General features: G+C 65.5%; 1 protein-coding gene across 1 annotated transcript; it reads left to right on the forward strand.

The window, feature by feature from the left end:
- The first annotated feature begins 1,819 nt into the window (after positions 1 to 1,819).
- LOC134147971 (BPI fold-containing family B member 4-like) lies at positions 1,820 to 11,346 on the forward strand. Its single transcript, XM_062589569.1, has 15 exons — positions 1,820 to 1,928; positions 2,395 to 2,947; positions 3,402 to 3,506; positions 3,766 to 3,909; positions 4,301 to 4,361; positions 4,958 to 5,018; positions 5,557 to 5,648; positions 5,929 to 6,141; positions 6,412 to 6,465; positions 6,985 to 7,155; positions 7,353 to 7,420; positions 7,603 to 7,645; positions 8,732 to 8,795; positions 9,198 to 9,274; positions 11,063 to 11,346. The coding sequence occupies exons 1-15, from the start codon at positions 1,820 to 1,822 to the stop codon at positions 11,084 to 11,086; spliced, it is 1,839 nt and encodes a 612-aa protein (XP_062445553.1). The 3' UTR covers positions 11,087 to 11,346.
- The last annotated feature ends 2,624 nt before the right edge of the window (positions 11,347 to 13,970 follow it).

Genomic DNA, 13,970 nt, shown 5'->3' on the forward strand with positions numbered 1-13,970 from the left:
CCATCTCCCCTGTGTCATGCAACCCGCAGAAAGACAGCACGTTTCTGAGGGGGCCTGTGCCCGCCGTGAAAAATTTGCTAAGGTGGCACCTACCCAGCGTGTTTTGGAAGCTCAGGCTGTGGCACGAGCCGGGGGTCAGTTGCACACTTCCCGTGTGTGGTTGCATGGACGGGCTCGCCATGCCTGTCCGTGCTGCCGCAGATGAGCTGCCGAGGCTTTTGGCGTCCTGCCCGGCTCCTGCGCTGGCTCAGGAGCAGCAGCGAGGGACCCCTCTGCTCGCTGCTCCTGGGCCCCGTTCCTCAGCAACTCCCAGAGAGCAGTGCTCCTGCATCCGCAGCCACTGGGTATTTCCAGCCCTCCCATCTCGCCCCCGAGAGCGGAAGCGGCGTCCTGGCCACGCTGCACCGGGGCTGCACCGGGGGCCGGCGGAGCTCTGCGTTGGGCGCGCTGGAGACTCAGCGCTTGCAGATTGCTCCCGGCGCTTTTGCTGCCTCGCAGCAGCTCGGCCCGGTTTGGGGGCCGCAGGCGCTCGCGGCACGCTCTGGGGCTCAGCTGCTCGGCGCGGTCTGCCTGCTGGGTGTGATGATTTTAACGTTCCAACTTGAAGCTGGAGCAGAGTGCGGTGCCACAGTGTTCCCAAACAGGAACGAGCAAATAACCACCGCAGCTGCCCGGGCAGCGGCTTGGCAAATTGCCTGCAGGCGCGCGGGTGGGCGCGTGCACGGGTGGGTGCCTGTGTGGGGTCCCGGGCGCGCGCAGCACCTGGGACGTGCTCAGCCTCCAGGGCTGAGCTAGTTTTCCAAAAACGTTGCTTGCGGGGCCAACAGCAGCTCCGGCGCCATGGCCGCAGAGCCCGGCTCTGCCGCCGGGGCTGGGCTCAGCTCGCGGCTCTTGGGCAACGGCTCCGGCCGATAACGGCGTATCCGATAGCCTGTTGCTCAACGCCGTTCCCTGCTCTACAGATCGTTATTTATATTGGAAGATGTTAAAACCGCAAATGCTGCTTTATGTGCTCAATCCGTGGGCCTGGTTTTTACAATTTAGGCATCTTTCCACTTTTCCGCATCAGCGTTGCTATATAAGGAGCCGCGGCGCTTCGGAGCACGGCCGCCACGAGAAGCAGGTGCCTAGGGGCAGCGCGGAGAGCTCCCGCCGACCCGGAGCCGAGCACCGGAGCAGCAGCGACAGGCTCTGAGATTCGGGGTAAGGCCAGGTAAAGACGGGCACGACGTGTAGCCGAGCACTGGGGGAGGAATGGGGTCACCTTCGTGCCTCTGAGCCCTCCTGTACACTCTGCTGAGCAAGAAGCAGCCATGGAGAACATGCAATCAGTGGTGGAAATGTAGGAAGGAAATCCAGCCTCATGTCTGGTGGCTGGTTGGAAAAAAATCAGGAAGAAAGAGTTGACATTAGTAAAAATGAAAACTCTTCTCTGAAGAAGAAGTTTATATTGATTTGTCACAGAAAAAAATTAAGGATTTTCTTGTGTCACAGCATCTTCTTAAATCCGTTGTTATTGCTGCTGTTAGAAGGTAAAAGCATGCCGCTAAGAAAGGCGGGGAGGGCTTTGCTGCAGGCACGCATCGCCGGCGCAGCTGCATCTTGGCGCGGGCGGCTGTCGCTAACGACCTCGTTTGGGAGGCTGAAAATTATGTCACGGCGACCGGACAGGAGCGTGTCGGCCGGGCGAGGCGGGCGGCGCGGGCCGCGGACGCGCGGGGGTCGGCCGCCCCCGCTGCCCGCCTCGCGCGCGCGCCCCGAGCTCCCTGCCCAGGGCGGCCTCGGTCCCGCAGAGCGCGGCCGCGCCGGAGCAGCCAGCATGCTCGAGGCGCTGAGCGTCGCCAGCCTCTGCGCCCTGCTGGCCCCGGCCCCGAGCCAGCCGTCCGGGGACGCCGTCCTCAGGGTCCATAAAGGCGTCTTAAGCGACGGTGAGTCGACGAGCCTCCTCTCGGAGGGACCCGGGAAAAGGGAGCGGCGGACCGCGGGGCTGACGCCGTCGTACCGGGACGGGAGGGAGCGCCGCGGGGAAGCGATGCTTGCATGCACAAACCCTGAAAGCACACGGAGTTGGGCTTTATTATTTTTTTTTAAATGAAGATTTTAGCTGGCTGGGCTCCTAGAAGGAGCTGCAGACAGATGCCTCTGGGCTGCCTCCCGTCCTAGAGCTTAAACGGTCCCAGAGCCCCTTTTCCATCCTAGCACAGACAGTAAAAACACCAGCAGGGTGAGGAGCAGGGGTGTTAACGGAGAGCGCGATCCGCTGCCCAACCCGGCGGCGCGACGGCTGATGGTGCGCGCAGGGGCGGAGGCAGCGTGCGTTCCCGGCCAAAAGCAGGCTGCACGGGTTGCAAGAGCAGCTCCACGCTGGAGGCTGACCGCGTGCAACGTCTCCAGCTCTTGCAGGCTCCTTCCAGCACAGCAACGCTCTCCAAGGCGCCCTGGGCGACGTGCCGCTCGGGAACGGCGGTCCCGCCGCGGACGGACGCAGGGATCTGCTAGGTGGCCTCGGTGGAGGTTTGCTTGGGGGTGGTGGAATTGGTGGCCTGCTTGGTGGCCTTACTGGCGGCTTACTGGGTGGAGCTGGTGGAGGGCTGCTGGGGGGGCTCACCGGTGGCCTGCTCCGAGCGCGAGACGATGCCAGCAGTGGCGGGGTGGCTGGTGGCTTGTTCAGCGGAGGAGATGATGGAGACCCTTACGGAGGAGCCCCCAGAAACATCCCGCATCCCAGAGGCTGGCCAGTGGCCGGCCACGATGTCCCCGCAGGGGTGGCCGGAGGAGCTCTGGACCCAGAAGGCCTGCCCAGGGACGGGGGCGTCCTCGGCACCGCGGGGGTCCTCGGCAGCTCCGGCGGCCTCCCGGGCCGAGGAGGGCTGCTGGGCGGCGGCGGCGGCGTCCTCGGCGTCCTCGGCGAGGGGGGCTTGCTCAGCACCGTCCAGGGGCTCACGGGGTAAGGACGCGCGGCGTGCAGCTCTCTGCCGGGCGGGCACGGTTTAGGGGGAGCCGTGGGGGGGATCTGGCGGGTGCTCGGCTCTGGTTTACAGCCGACGCTTCCCCGGCGCGAGCATTGCCAGGAAATCCGCCGGGCTTTGCATCGCCGGCCGCGAAACAGGCCGCCGAGCTACACGGGGAGAGGCTGAGGGTAGCTGCACCCCGGGCCCCGCGCCCCAGGCCGGTGCTCGAGCGCTGCCAGATTTCCCCTGCCAACTCCCGGTCGCTTGACGCACAGCGGTAGCAAGGCGAATAGCCCAAAGCACCCGACAAAAGTGGAGAATAACCGGAGACACCTTGGTGGCTCCTGCCGTGGCTTGCCTGGACGGGCGCGGGGCGCGGGGCGCGGGGCGCGGGGCGCGGGGCCGGCTGCGGAGCCCGGACCGTGACCGCCCCTTCGCCGGGTGCCGCAGGCTGCGGATCGTCGAGCTGACGCTGCCCAGGGTGTCGCTGCGGCTGCTGCCCGGCGTCGGCCTCCACCTCAACCTCCGCACCAGGGCGGCCATCAGCGCCAGGAGGTAGGTCAGGCGAGCGGGCCCCCGTCCCCAGGCGCTGGGGTGCCGGGCCGCGACGGATGGGGCCATCCTTGGCTCGCTTTGGTCGGAGGAGACGGGTGTCCACCCGAACGGGACGGCGAGGAGGCCGCGGGAGAGGCGTCCTCCTGCAGCAGCACGGGTGAAGGTGGCCACCACGGAGGCCGCGCCGTCCCCTCGTGGCCGGCTCCCGCTGGCTGGGAGGCCGCGGTGGCCCTGAGGGCTTCCATCCCGCCTCGCGCAGCCTCCTGGGTTTCCTCGACATCGCGGTGGACGTGAACATCACGTCCAGGGTGAGGCTCACCATGGACGGCGCGAGCTACCCGCGGCTGGTGGTGGAGCGCTGCGACACGCTCCTCGGCGGCATCAAAGTGCGGCTCCTGCGCGGGTAAGCGCCCGGCTTCGCCCCCGCCCCGGCCGGGCCCCCGCGCCGCTCCCACCGCGTCGCCGCGGGCGCGGGGCGTCCCCGGCCCTCCTCCTCCGCGGGGGCGGCGCGCAGGAACCGCTTGGGCTGAGGTTTCCTTCCTCCCCTTTGAGCAGGCTGCGCGGGAATACGTAAAAGGCAGCAATACATTTCCCACCGGCTATTTTGGGATGCAAATTAGACTTATATCTCATGCAAAATCCAAGCATACATGATGCACTTTGCTGCTGCAAGCGCGTTGCTCCGGGAGGTCTGCTCTGGATGATATTCACAGGGAATTGTTTAACAAGACTCATTTGCTTTGCAGCATTTTTTTCCCCCCTTTTTTTAATGATACTCCTGTATTTTTCCACAGCCTGCTCCCAATTGTGGACAATTTATTGGCAAGTGTCCTGAACAGAATTCTTCCTAGTCTGGTAAGTCCAAAAAACCCTTCATGGTGCAGCTTCGCATAAGCAGAGTCGGGGTCCAGCTTTGGTGTCGTCCTTGCAGAAGCTAGTTTGGGAGGTGATTTGTCCCGCAGGGAGGCTGCTGCCGGGAGTGGGGCCAGGAGCCTGGGGGCTGCTGAGCCCGCTCCGGTGGTTTGGGATCGGTGGGGAACACGGGCCACATCGCTGCCTACCTGGGGACAGCTGCTCCTTCCTCGGGCATTCAGGGCCGAAGGGGCTCGTGCGGGTCTATGCCAACGCCCAGGAGCTTCTCACGATCTCCTAGACCGTGTTATGGGTCCCGATCTCGCTGTCCTCCTGCAAACCCCAGGATCTCTCCAGCCTGCCCACACAGGCTCCTCGGACCCCGTCCTGGCCCTGGTGCTTGGACATGCTGCAGGCTGCCGGGGCCGGACCCCGTGCTGACACAAGCCCAGCAGCGTTGTGGCGTTGCGAAGGGGGGGTCTGAGCCCGGGAGTCGGGCGCTCCGCTTTCCCAGTGGAAACGAGGCGCAAACGGGCTGCTGGAGCGCGTCCTTGTGCGGCTCCAGCGCCGACGCGCCGCCTCTCCGGCACCTCCTGCAGCTGTGCCCCGCGGTCGACGTCGCCCTGGGCCTCGTCAGCGACCAGCTGGGGCTCGTGAACTGTGAGTTGTTCCTCGCGCCTTGCCCTCCTCCGTGCACGCGGCCCTGCCCTCGGCGCCGGCCCCGAAGCGCCTTGCGCCCACCCCGGGCGGCGAGAGCGGATCGGCCGGCTCCATCCCATGGTCCCTGCGCCGCTCGGTGCCTGGACCTGCGCCCGGACGGCAGCCGGGGCAGAGCCCCGGCTCACATGGGACATGTGTCCTCATCCTCCTCCCGGCCCAGGTCTGCTTTTCCCAGCCCTCGCTCGCTAACCGAAGGGCCTCCGCGCGCACGGAGCTGGGCGCCGATGGGCGGCCGCGAGCTCTGCCCCGCAGCAGAGGTTCCGGCGGCGGCAAACGTTGCTCCTCAGGGCGATGGTTTTGCCGGCGGGGCGCGGAGCAGACGCTCGGACCCCGTGGGCGAAGCGGCCCCGTGGGCAGGCTGCTGCTCCCAGTCCCCCTGCAATCTAGGGGCTTTTCCAGAAGAAGAGGGGGGGGTGGGGAGGTGGGAGCTACGCCCTGAGTCAGCAGGCAACCGCCAATTCACTCTCTCTCCACCCAGCACTGGTGCCCCTGGGCTTACTGGGAAGCATCCAGTACACCGTATCGAGCCTGCCGCTGGTAACCGGCCAGTTCCTAGAAATAGATCTGAACGTAAGTCTTGTTTCTCCCCTTCTTGCCCTTACACGAAGGCGGTGCGGCGTTCTGCAGCGGTGCTGGAGCGGCTCCGCGCGCCGTCCCTGGCGGCGAGCTCGGCCCCGCGCCCTGCTCTGGGCCCCGCCGCGGCCTCAGGGCTCTGGGCTGGCGTCTGCACCGCGGCGATTTCTGCCGGAGGAAACGTCGTGGAGCCTGACGCGGGCCGGTTGTGCGCGCAGTGACAAGTGTCGCTGCAGCCGTCCGCGAAGCTTTGAACTTTCCTCCCCGGTAATTGCAGACTGCAGTCGGGCGAGCGGCCGGGGGCCTGGTTGACTACCCCCTGGGAAGACCAGAAGCTGTCCCCACGCCGCCGAGGGTCCCCATGCCTCCTCTGCCACCCATGCCGGACACCAGCTCCTCCCAGCTGGGCCTGTCCGTGAACTTCCTCAGCTCGGTGATGTCGGTGCTGCAGAGGCAAGGTGCCCTGGACTTGGACATCTCCAGCGGGATGGTGAGTACAGAGCTGCCAGGACGGGGCCGGGGAAACACTGCCTAGCTCTGGAGTTCAGAGAGATTAAGGGGGATCACCAAACTGGTGTTACTTTGCAATGCTTTAGCACATATCTACCATTTGTCGGGAATTTTCCTATCTTGGGCAAAAGAGAGACTCGCAGAACTGTCTGGTAACTGGCTCAGGTGCATCCCTGCAGCAGAGTAGGAGATACCTGTTGAAAATCCTCACACACACTCCAACGTAATGTCTCCTCCTTGTCTGTAACAGTTTCCTGAGCTTCCACCGCTAACAACATCGACCCTGGGAGCCCTGATCCCTGCGGTGAGTGCGTTCAGTTTCCACTTTGTGCTGCAAATAAGCCGGTAAGAGAAGAAGTATCCAGAGGCAGGGGAGCTCTCCCTGCCTCGCCTGCTCGGCGGCATCATCTCATACTCAAATCGCTGAGTCCTGTGGACTTGAAGGAGCTTTGACTTAGCTTGAAAACTGAAAGCTGCAGCAGGCCAGAGCCTGATTTATCACCCTGTCCTCTTGCCCTTCTCCTGTGTCGCAAATGAGCCTCGTAGCTACGAGCGAAGGGGCTGCCGGTGGTCCTCTGCCCAGGACAAGGCGTCCTGACCTGGGCCTCCACGGTGGCTGAATTCACAGCTGCTTTGAAATCACTTAAATCAGTGACAGAGCCTGGCTCGACTGGCGTGAACCTGGCCCCCGCAGAGCCCTGCTGACCCCAGGTGTCCCAGTAGGCAGCTTGCTCTCTGGTTCATACTGACTTGTTCTGCCTGTCCAAGAGTCAACAGCTCGTGTGCTGCTGCCACCAAACGCTCTCCCTTGGGATGCTGACAGGTTTTCAAGGCGTACCCCGAATCACACGAATTGTTGCTGAAAATTGCGGTCCCTGAAGCACCAGTGGTGACCTTAAAGAAAAGCAAAGGTGTGATCCAGCTCACGGCTACAGCCGAAGTGATGGTGATCCATCCACAGGACGTCCAGAAGTCCCTCTGCCTCCTGAACATTGTGGGTATTAAGGAACAACTCATGCAGAAATTCCTCCCGTGGTGAGACGGTTGCTGCCCGTCCTCCCCTTCCCTCTGCCGGACGCAGGGGTGCCGTAAACGTGGACACGCATCCGCGGTGGAAAGGCCCGCGTTGCAGACGGGGCAAGGCCCGGCAGAGCCGGCTCCCGCTCTGACCCCTCTGCTCCCCGCCTGCAGGATGCTGCTTTGCTGGCCCAGTTTTCTGTTGAAGACCACAAACTGAAGATCAGCGTCAGCCTTGAGAAGTAGGTGTTAAATCGGTGTCAGTTTGTGGCCGGCCACACTCTAACGCAAGCCCAGGAGCGGTGAGACGGGGCGATTCGCAGGGGACCAGCCTGGGCTGGGTGCGGATAAGGAAACTGGCTGAATTAGACCATCAAAGGAACTACCCGAATTTTACTCGCTTCTGCTTCTTTTCCCCCCGTAGGACTGATCTCTCCTTGGTGTCTTCCTCCATTGGTGATTTTGATGTAAGAACACAGCCAGCTTCAGCAATATGTGAAATCTATTGCGGGAAGCAAAAAGTGCTGATAGATACTGGTTCAGGAGAAATAAGGGCCTGTCGCGGTGCAACTTGTGCCGTACTTGTAGTAGAAACTTTCTTTCACTCTGGAAGTGGATTTTTTCCAAATTCCCATTTGATCCATTGGCAGTTTTCAGGCAAAATCCCGTAAATCAGTGTGAAAAATAATAAAGGGAAATAGGAGAACAATCCCTATTACTGCCGTCAGGATGCACGGGGCCAGAGGTGAACAAAGCAGGAATTATCTGTACTGGCAGCCGGTGTATTTGTGTTGCACTGCGGGTAGCTGGGAAGCACGGCAAGTTAGCCTGGGCAGAGCCGCGCACGGCCGCCGCTGACGCGATTTCGATATCCGAGCTCCGCGGGGTGGCACAGCGCAGCATGGCATGGCACGGCACAGCACGGCACGGTGCGGCGCGGTGCAGCACGGCGCGGCATGGCACGGCACAGTGCGGCATGGCACGGCACGGCGCAGGGCCGGCCGTGCACTCCGTCATCCGCTTTAACTCCCCAGCAGCTCCTGGGCCCCAGCCAGCCCGCTCACGCCAATGCCGCGGAGAGGAATGTCCTCCGGGAACGGGGGCTCCTTCCTCCGCGGAGGGTTTTTCCAATTTGTCATTCTTCATCAAAAAACCAAAAAAAAAAAAAAAAAAAAACAAAAAGGAGGGCTGTGGAGCTCCTTGCTGTATGCTTAAAATATTCTGTCATATCCGTGACGTCTCCTAGTGATGCACCTGGCGTAGCCTGGTGTTTTGTAGGGAACAAAAATCAAAGCGCAGGGGGATCCCGCGGGTCTCCGTTCCCAGGTTGCGTGGAGACCAGGCGCGGGGGGTTTGCAGGGCGGTTGGCTGCAACCGCTCTGCGGAGGGGCGGCATTTTTGGACTACAAGTCGCCCAGTAAATGTTTAAAGAAAGGCCCGTGTCCTGCGACGTGGGGCGGAGGCGGGTGGAGTGGGGTCCCCGGCCGATGCGGCGCGGGAGCGGCTCGGCGCCGGGCTGACCCGCGCCGCGGCTGACCCTCTCCTTGCTGCAGACCTCGCTCCTGGAGACGCTGGTTGGCAGGATTTTCGATGTCGCCTTCCTGCCTGCGATGAACAGTAAGGAGGCTTTGATCCCTCGGCCGTGTATCCGTTGACGCTAGACCGTGCGCCACACAGGCATTTTAGGCACTTTTAATTTACCCCCGCAATGTGCAGTAGGAGCCAGTGGAACTAATTAGCAGTAAGAACGGCAGCGTGTCGGGAAGGGAGCAGACGCAAGGAAGTCAAGGCGCTGGGAGAGGCGGGCAGGGCGCGGGCAGCTGATGCCTCCCCCCGGGGGCATAAGGCCGGCTTTGCCAAAGCCTCGGGGCACGCAGCCCTCCAGGAAGCCGTGCCCTCGCTGGACGGAGGGTGGGAACTCCGGAAGGGTTGCGGGAGGCAAAACCCGCAGGCGGGGAGTTAAAGCAGCCCTCGGGGTCCCTTTGCGCCTGGGTGCTCACGGAGAGCTCTGCCCCGCAGGCATCCTCGCAGAAGGCGTTCCCCTCCCCAGACTGCTCAACATCGACTTCACCAACGCCGACGTGGACGTCATCCAGGTGAGTGCGTGGCGGCCGGCGGCGCGGCTCCTGGGTGCACCTCGCCTCTGCTCCTCCTGGAGCACCCCAGCACCCTGCCTCTGCTCCTCCGGGCGCATCCCAGCACCTCGCCTCTGCTCCTCCGGGCGCACCCCAGCACCCCGCCTCTGCTCCTCCGGGCGCATCCCAGCACCTCGCCTCTGCTCCTCCCGGAGCACCCCAGCACCCTGCCTCTGCTCCTCCGGGCGCATCCCAGCACCCCGCCTCTGCTCCTCCCGGAGCATCCCAGCACCCTGCCTCTGCTCCTCCGGGCGCATACCAGCACCCTGCCTCTGCTCCTCCGGGCGCACCCCAGCACCCTGCCTCTGCTCCTCCGGGCGCATCCCAGCACCTCGCCTCTGCTCCTCCCGGAGCACCCCAGCACCCCGCCTCTGCTCCTCTGGGCGCACCCCAGCACCCCACCTCTGCTCCTCCGGGCGCATCCCAGCATCCCGCCTCTGCTCCTCCGGGCGCACCCCAGCACCCCGCCTCTGCTCCTCCCGGAGCACCCCAGCACCCCGCCTCTGCTCCTCCCGGTGCACCCCAGCACCCTGCCTCTGCTCCTCCGGGCGCATACCAGCACCCCGCCTCTGCTCCTCCCGGTGCACCCCAGCACCCTGCCTCTGCTCCTCCCGGAGCATCCCAGCACCCTGCCTCTGCTCCTCCCGGTGCACCCCAGCACCCTGCCTCTGCTCCTCCCGGAGCATCCCAGCACCCTGCCTCTGCTCCTCCAGGCGCACCCCAGCACCCTGCCTCTGCTCCTCCCGGTGCACCCCAGCACCCTGCCTCTGCTCCTCCCGGCGCACCCCAGCACCCTGCCTCTGCTCCTCCCGGCGCACCCCAGCACCTCGCCTCTGCTCCTCCGGGCGCACCCCAGCACCCTGCCTCTGCTCCTCCGGGCGCATCCCAGCACCCCTCCTCTGCTCCTCCCGGCGCATCCCAGCACCCTGCCTCTGCTCCTCCGGGCGCACCCCAGCACCCTGCCTCTGCTCCTCCCGGCGCACCCCAGCACCCTGCCTCTGCTCCTCCGGGCGCATCCCACCACCCCGCCTCTGCTCCTCCGGGCGCACCCCAGCACCCTGCCTCTGCTCCTCCGGGCGCATCCCACCACCCCGCCTCTGCTCCTCCCGGAGCATCCCGCCACCCTGCCTCTGCTCCTCCGGGCGCACCCCAGCACCTCGCCTCTGCTCCTCCCGGAGCATCCCAGCACCCCGCCTCTGCTCCTCCGGGCGCATCCCAGCACCCTGCCTCTGCTCCTCCCGGAGCACCCCAGCACCCTGCCTCTGCTCCTCCGGGCGCACCCCAGCACCTCGCCTCTGCTCCTCCCGGAGCATCCCAGCACCCTGCCTCTGCTCCTCCGGGCGCACCCCAGCACCCTGCCTCTGCTCCTCCCGGAGCACCCCAGCACCCTGCCTCTGCTCCTCCCGGAGCACCCCAGCACCTCGCCTCTGCTCCTCCGGACGCACCCCAGCACCCCGCCTCTGCTCCTCCCGGAGCATCCCAGCACCCCGTCTCTGCTCCTCCCGGAGCACCCCAGCACCCCGCCTCTGCTCCTCCCGGAGCGTCCCAGCACCCTGCCTCTGCTCCTCCGGGCGCATCCCAGCACCCCGCCTCTGCTTCTCTGGGCGCACCCCAGCACCTCGCCTCTGCTCCTCCCGGCGCACCCCAGCACCCCGCCTCTGCTCCTCCGGGCGAGGAGGCTGCGCTGGCCGCCGGCGGGGGGAGCGTGTAACCACGCAAGCTGAACGCCGTTCCCGTTGGCTCCTGTAGGATCTGCTTGTGTTATCGGCATGAGCCAGGATGCCGCACGGAAATGGAGAGCCACGTTTTGCACCTCTTCTGCCGGAGCGGTGCACAGTCCAGCGGGGCCTCGGGGTGCTGAGCACAGCGAAACGAGCCCTGCGGAGGGGCCGCATCCTGCCCACGCTGCTCCGCACATGGACTCACGGCAAGAAACCATCGGTTCCGTCGGCTGGGGCCTCGTGAACGCGCGGAAGGACACGCGTGCGTTTTGCTGTCCCGCGCTCAGCTCCAATAAAGATCAGCTTCCCGCAGCCCCCGCGGTGCCTCGGAGCGCGCGGTGCGCCCGGCCGCGCGGCCGACCGGCCCCGGCGCTGCAGCCGAGGGCGGCCGCGGCTCCGCTCGGACCCGGGGCCTGCGGAGTCGCCGGGCCGTAGGGCCGGGGCGGACCTCGCCTCGGATCGGGGGAGAAGCGCCGCCGGAGCCGTGCTCAGGGACAGGCTTTGGGGAGGGCGCCCGGCCCAGGGAGGCGGGTTGCAGCCCGCGCTGGGAAGCGGGCGCCCGCTCCCGGCCCGCAGCGCTCCCGGCCCGCAGCCGGCGCCGGGGCCGCCCGGGAGGTGCTGCGGCGCTGAGCGCCGTGCGCGGCTCCGCTGCGCGCCGGCCCGCTCCCGAGCCTCAGCTGCATTCTGCAGGACTGCGGTCCTCGGACTAGAGCCCTGAAGCCGCCATCGCTGCGGGAGGCACCTGGGCCGGCTCCAACGCTGCTGCCTTTCCCACCGCGTCCTGCCCCTCCCGGCCCAGGCAAACCCAGAAAAACTCCGCTCGCTTTGCCAGCAGAGTTTGCTGGAAAATGTTGTGCATCTTCAACAGGAAATTCCCACATCTCAGAGTTTGTTTTGGCCCTCAAAAGCCCGTCATGAGCTGTTTTGTGGGATGAATGACTAAAGTACTGGAGAACCTGAAAGTGCTCTTATCAAAGGGAAATGCTCCGATAACATGACATGCAGTCTCTAGAATCTGAAGTTTTTAGGTAAAGAAATTAAAAACATGCATACACAGACACATATTTTAATACAAGAGTAAAATTGGGACAGTATGAAATAGAAGTAGAAAAGACAGAATCAGAAGCAAGAGGAAAAGCTGGAATGGAAAGCAATGCTCTAGGTGAGGGTTAGGCTGCCCTGGGATCCGTGGATCGCCCTCGGGACGGCTCCGCTGCCCTGAAGCCTCCTCGCCATTGCAGATCACCTCCGTTAGATGTGATCAGCCTGCGTGGGGAGGAGGTGGCTGCTCTCATCCCCTGCTCCCCCCTTCCTCGACAGCCGAGGAAGCGGCGGTGCGGGCGCGGGGTGGCTGCAGGGCCGGTGGGTCTGCCCACGGGTTTCACGGCGTCGTGCGTTTCTTCAGCCTCCTTCCACAGCGGGATGTTGGGTTTTCTGACGATAACCGCAAAGGACGTTTTCTGGAAACATAAGGGAAGGGCTTGGCGTCGGCCCCGCGGTGCAGGCGCGGGGAGGAGGCGGACGCTGCCCGTGCCGGAGCCGCGGGTGCATCGCTGGTGCCGGAGCAGCCCGGCACCGGCGCTCCGTGCTCGCCGGGCGGCGCAGGGGGGCCGGGGAGGCGCCGTCCTCGGAGACACGCAAAGCCGCCCCAGGTGACCCTGCGGGAGCACACGCTCTCCGGAGGGCCCCGCCGGCCTCTCCCCGCTGCGAGCGCTCCCGAAGGCCGTGACCCGGCGGGCGGGTCTGCGCCCCGGGCGAGCCGCGGTGCTGCCGGCGTCCCTGCAAAGCGCCGGGTTCCCGCCCGCGCCGGCGGCTGCGGCGCTCGGTGCTCCTCGCCCACCCGGCTGTGGGACGGGCTCGGCGTGCCCAGGCTGCCGAGCCCGGGTGGTGCTGTGCCCCAGGGGCCTCCCCAAAATAAAAAGAAACCTGCCCCATTACTAACAAGCTTGGGCTCCTGCTGGAGATCCCATGGGTGCAGGCTCCCATGGGTGCAAGCTCCAGTGGGGCTCCTGCTGGGGATCCCATGAGTGCAGGCTCCCATTGGTGCAGGCTCCCAGTGGGGCTCCTGCTGGGGATCCCATGAGTGCGGGATCCCATGGGTGCAGGCTCCAGTGAGACTCCCAATGGGGCTCCAAGTGGGGCTTCCATGGGTGCAGGCTCCAGTGGGGCTCCTGCTGGAGATCCCATGGGTGCAGGCTCCCATGGGTGCAAGCTCCAGTGGGGCTCCTGCTGGGGATCCCATGAGTGCAGGCTCCCATGGGTGCAGGCTCCCAGTGGGACTCCTGCTGGGGATCCCATGGGTGCGGGATCCCATGGGTGCAGGCTCCCAGTGGGACTCCCAATGGGGCTCCCAGTGGGTCTCCCATGGGTGCAGGCTCCCAATGGGGCTGCCAGTGGGGCTCCCATGGGTGCAGACTCCCAGTGGGGCTCCCAGTGGGGCTCCCACGGGCACAGGTTCCTGGCAGGGCTCCCATGGATCCCACGGGTGCAGGCTCCCAGTGGGGCTCCCATGGGTGCAGGCTCCCATGGGTGCAGGCTCCCAGTGGGGCTCCCGGGGCTCCGGGCTCCCAGGGGTCCCACGCACGCAGGCAGCCAGAGCCCAGTGCTGGGGCCAGGCTGGGCAGAAGGCCTCGGCCGGGGGCCAGGGCGGGAGCAGACCGCGGGCAGGTGCGAGAGCCGGCGGGACGTGGCCCCGGGGACGGAGTTGGCAAACGCCACGGGGCCTCTGCGGAAAGCCGCCGGCACACCTCGCGGCCCGTGAAGGGTGTTCGTGCCGACTCGCGTCCCTGCTTTTCCTTTCCTCATTCCTGGCGCTGCAGGGTATAAAAGCGCGGCTCCGCCGGCGGCGGGCGCAGGCCGTGGGCGGCCGCCGCGCGACCCAGGCAGCCAGGTAAGAGGTGCCGCCGCCGCGCCGCTCGCCCTCCCGCCGGCGACCT

This window comes from Rhea pennata, chromosome 16 (assembly GCF_028389875.1).
Source record: "Rhea pennata isolate bPtePen1 chromosome 16, bPtePen1.pri, whole genome shotgun sequence".
Lineage (NCBI taxonomy): Eukaryota > Metazoa > Chordata > Aves > Rheiformes > Rheidae > Rhea > Rhea pennata.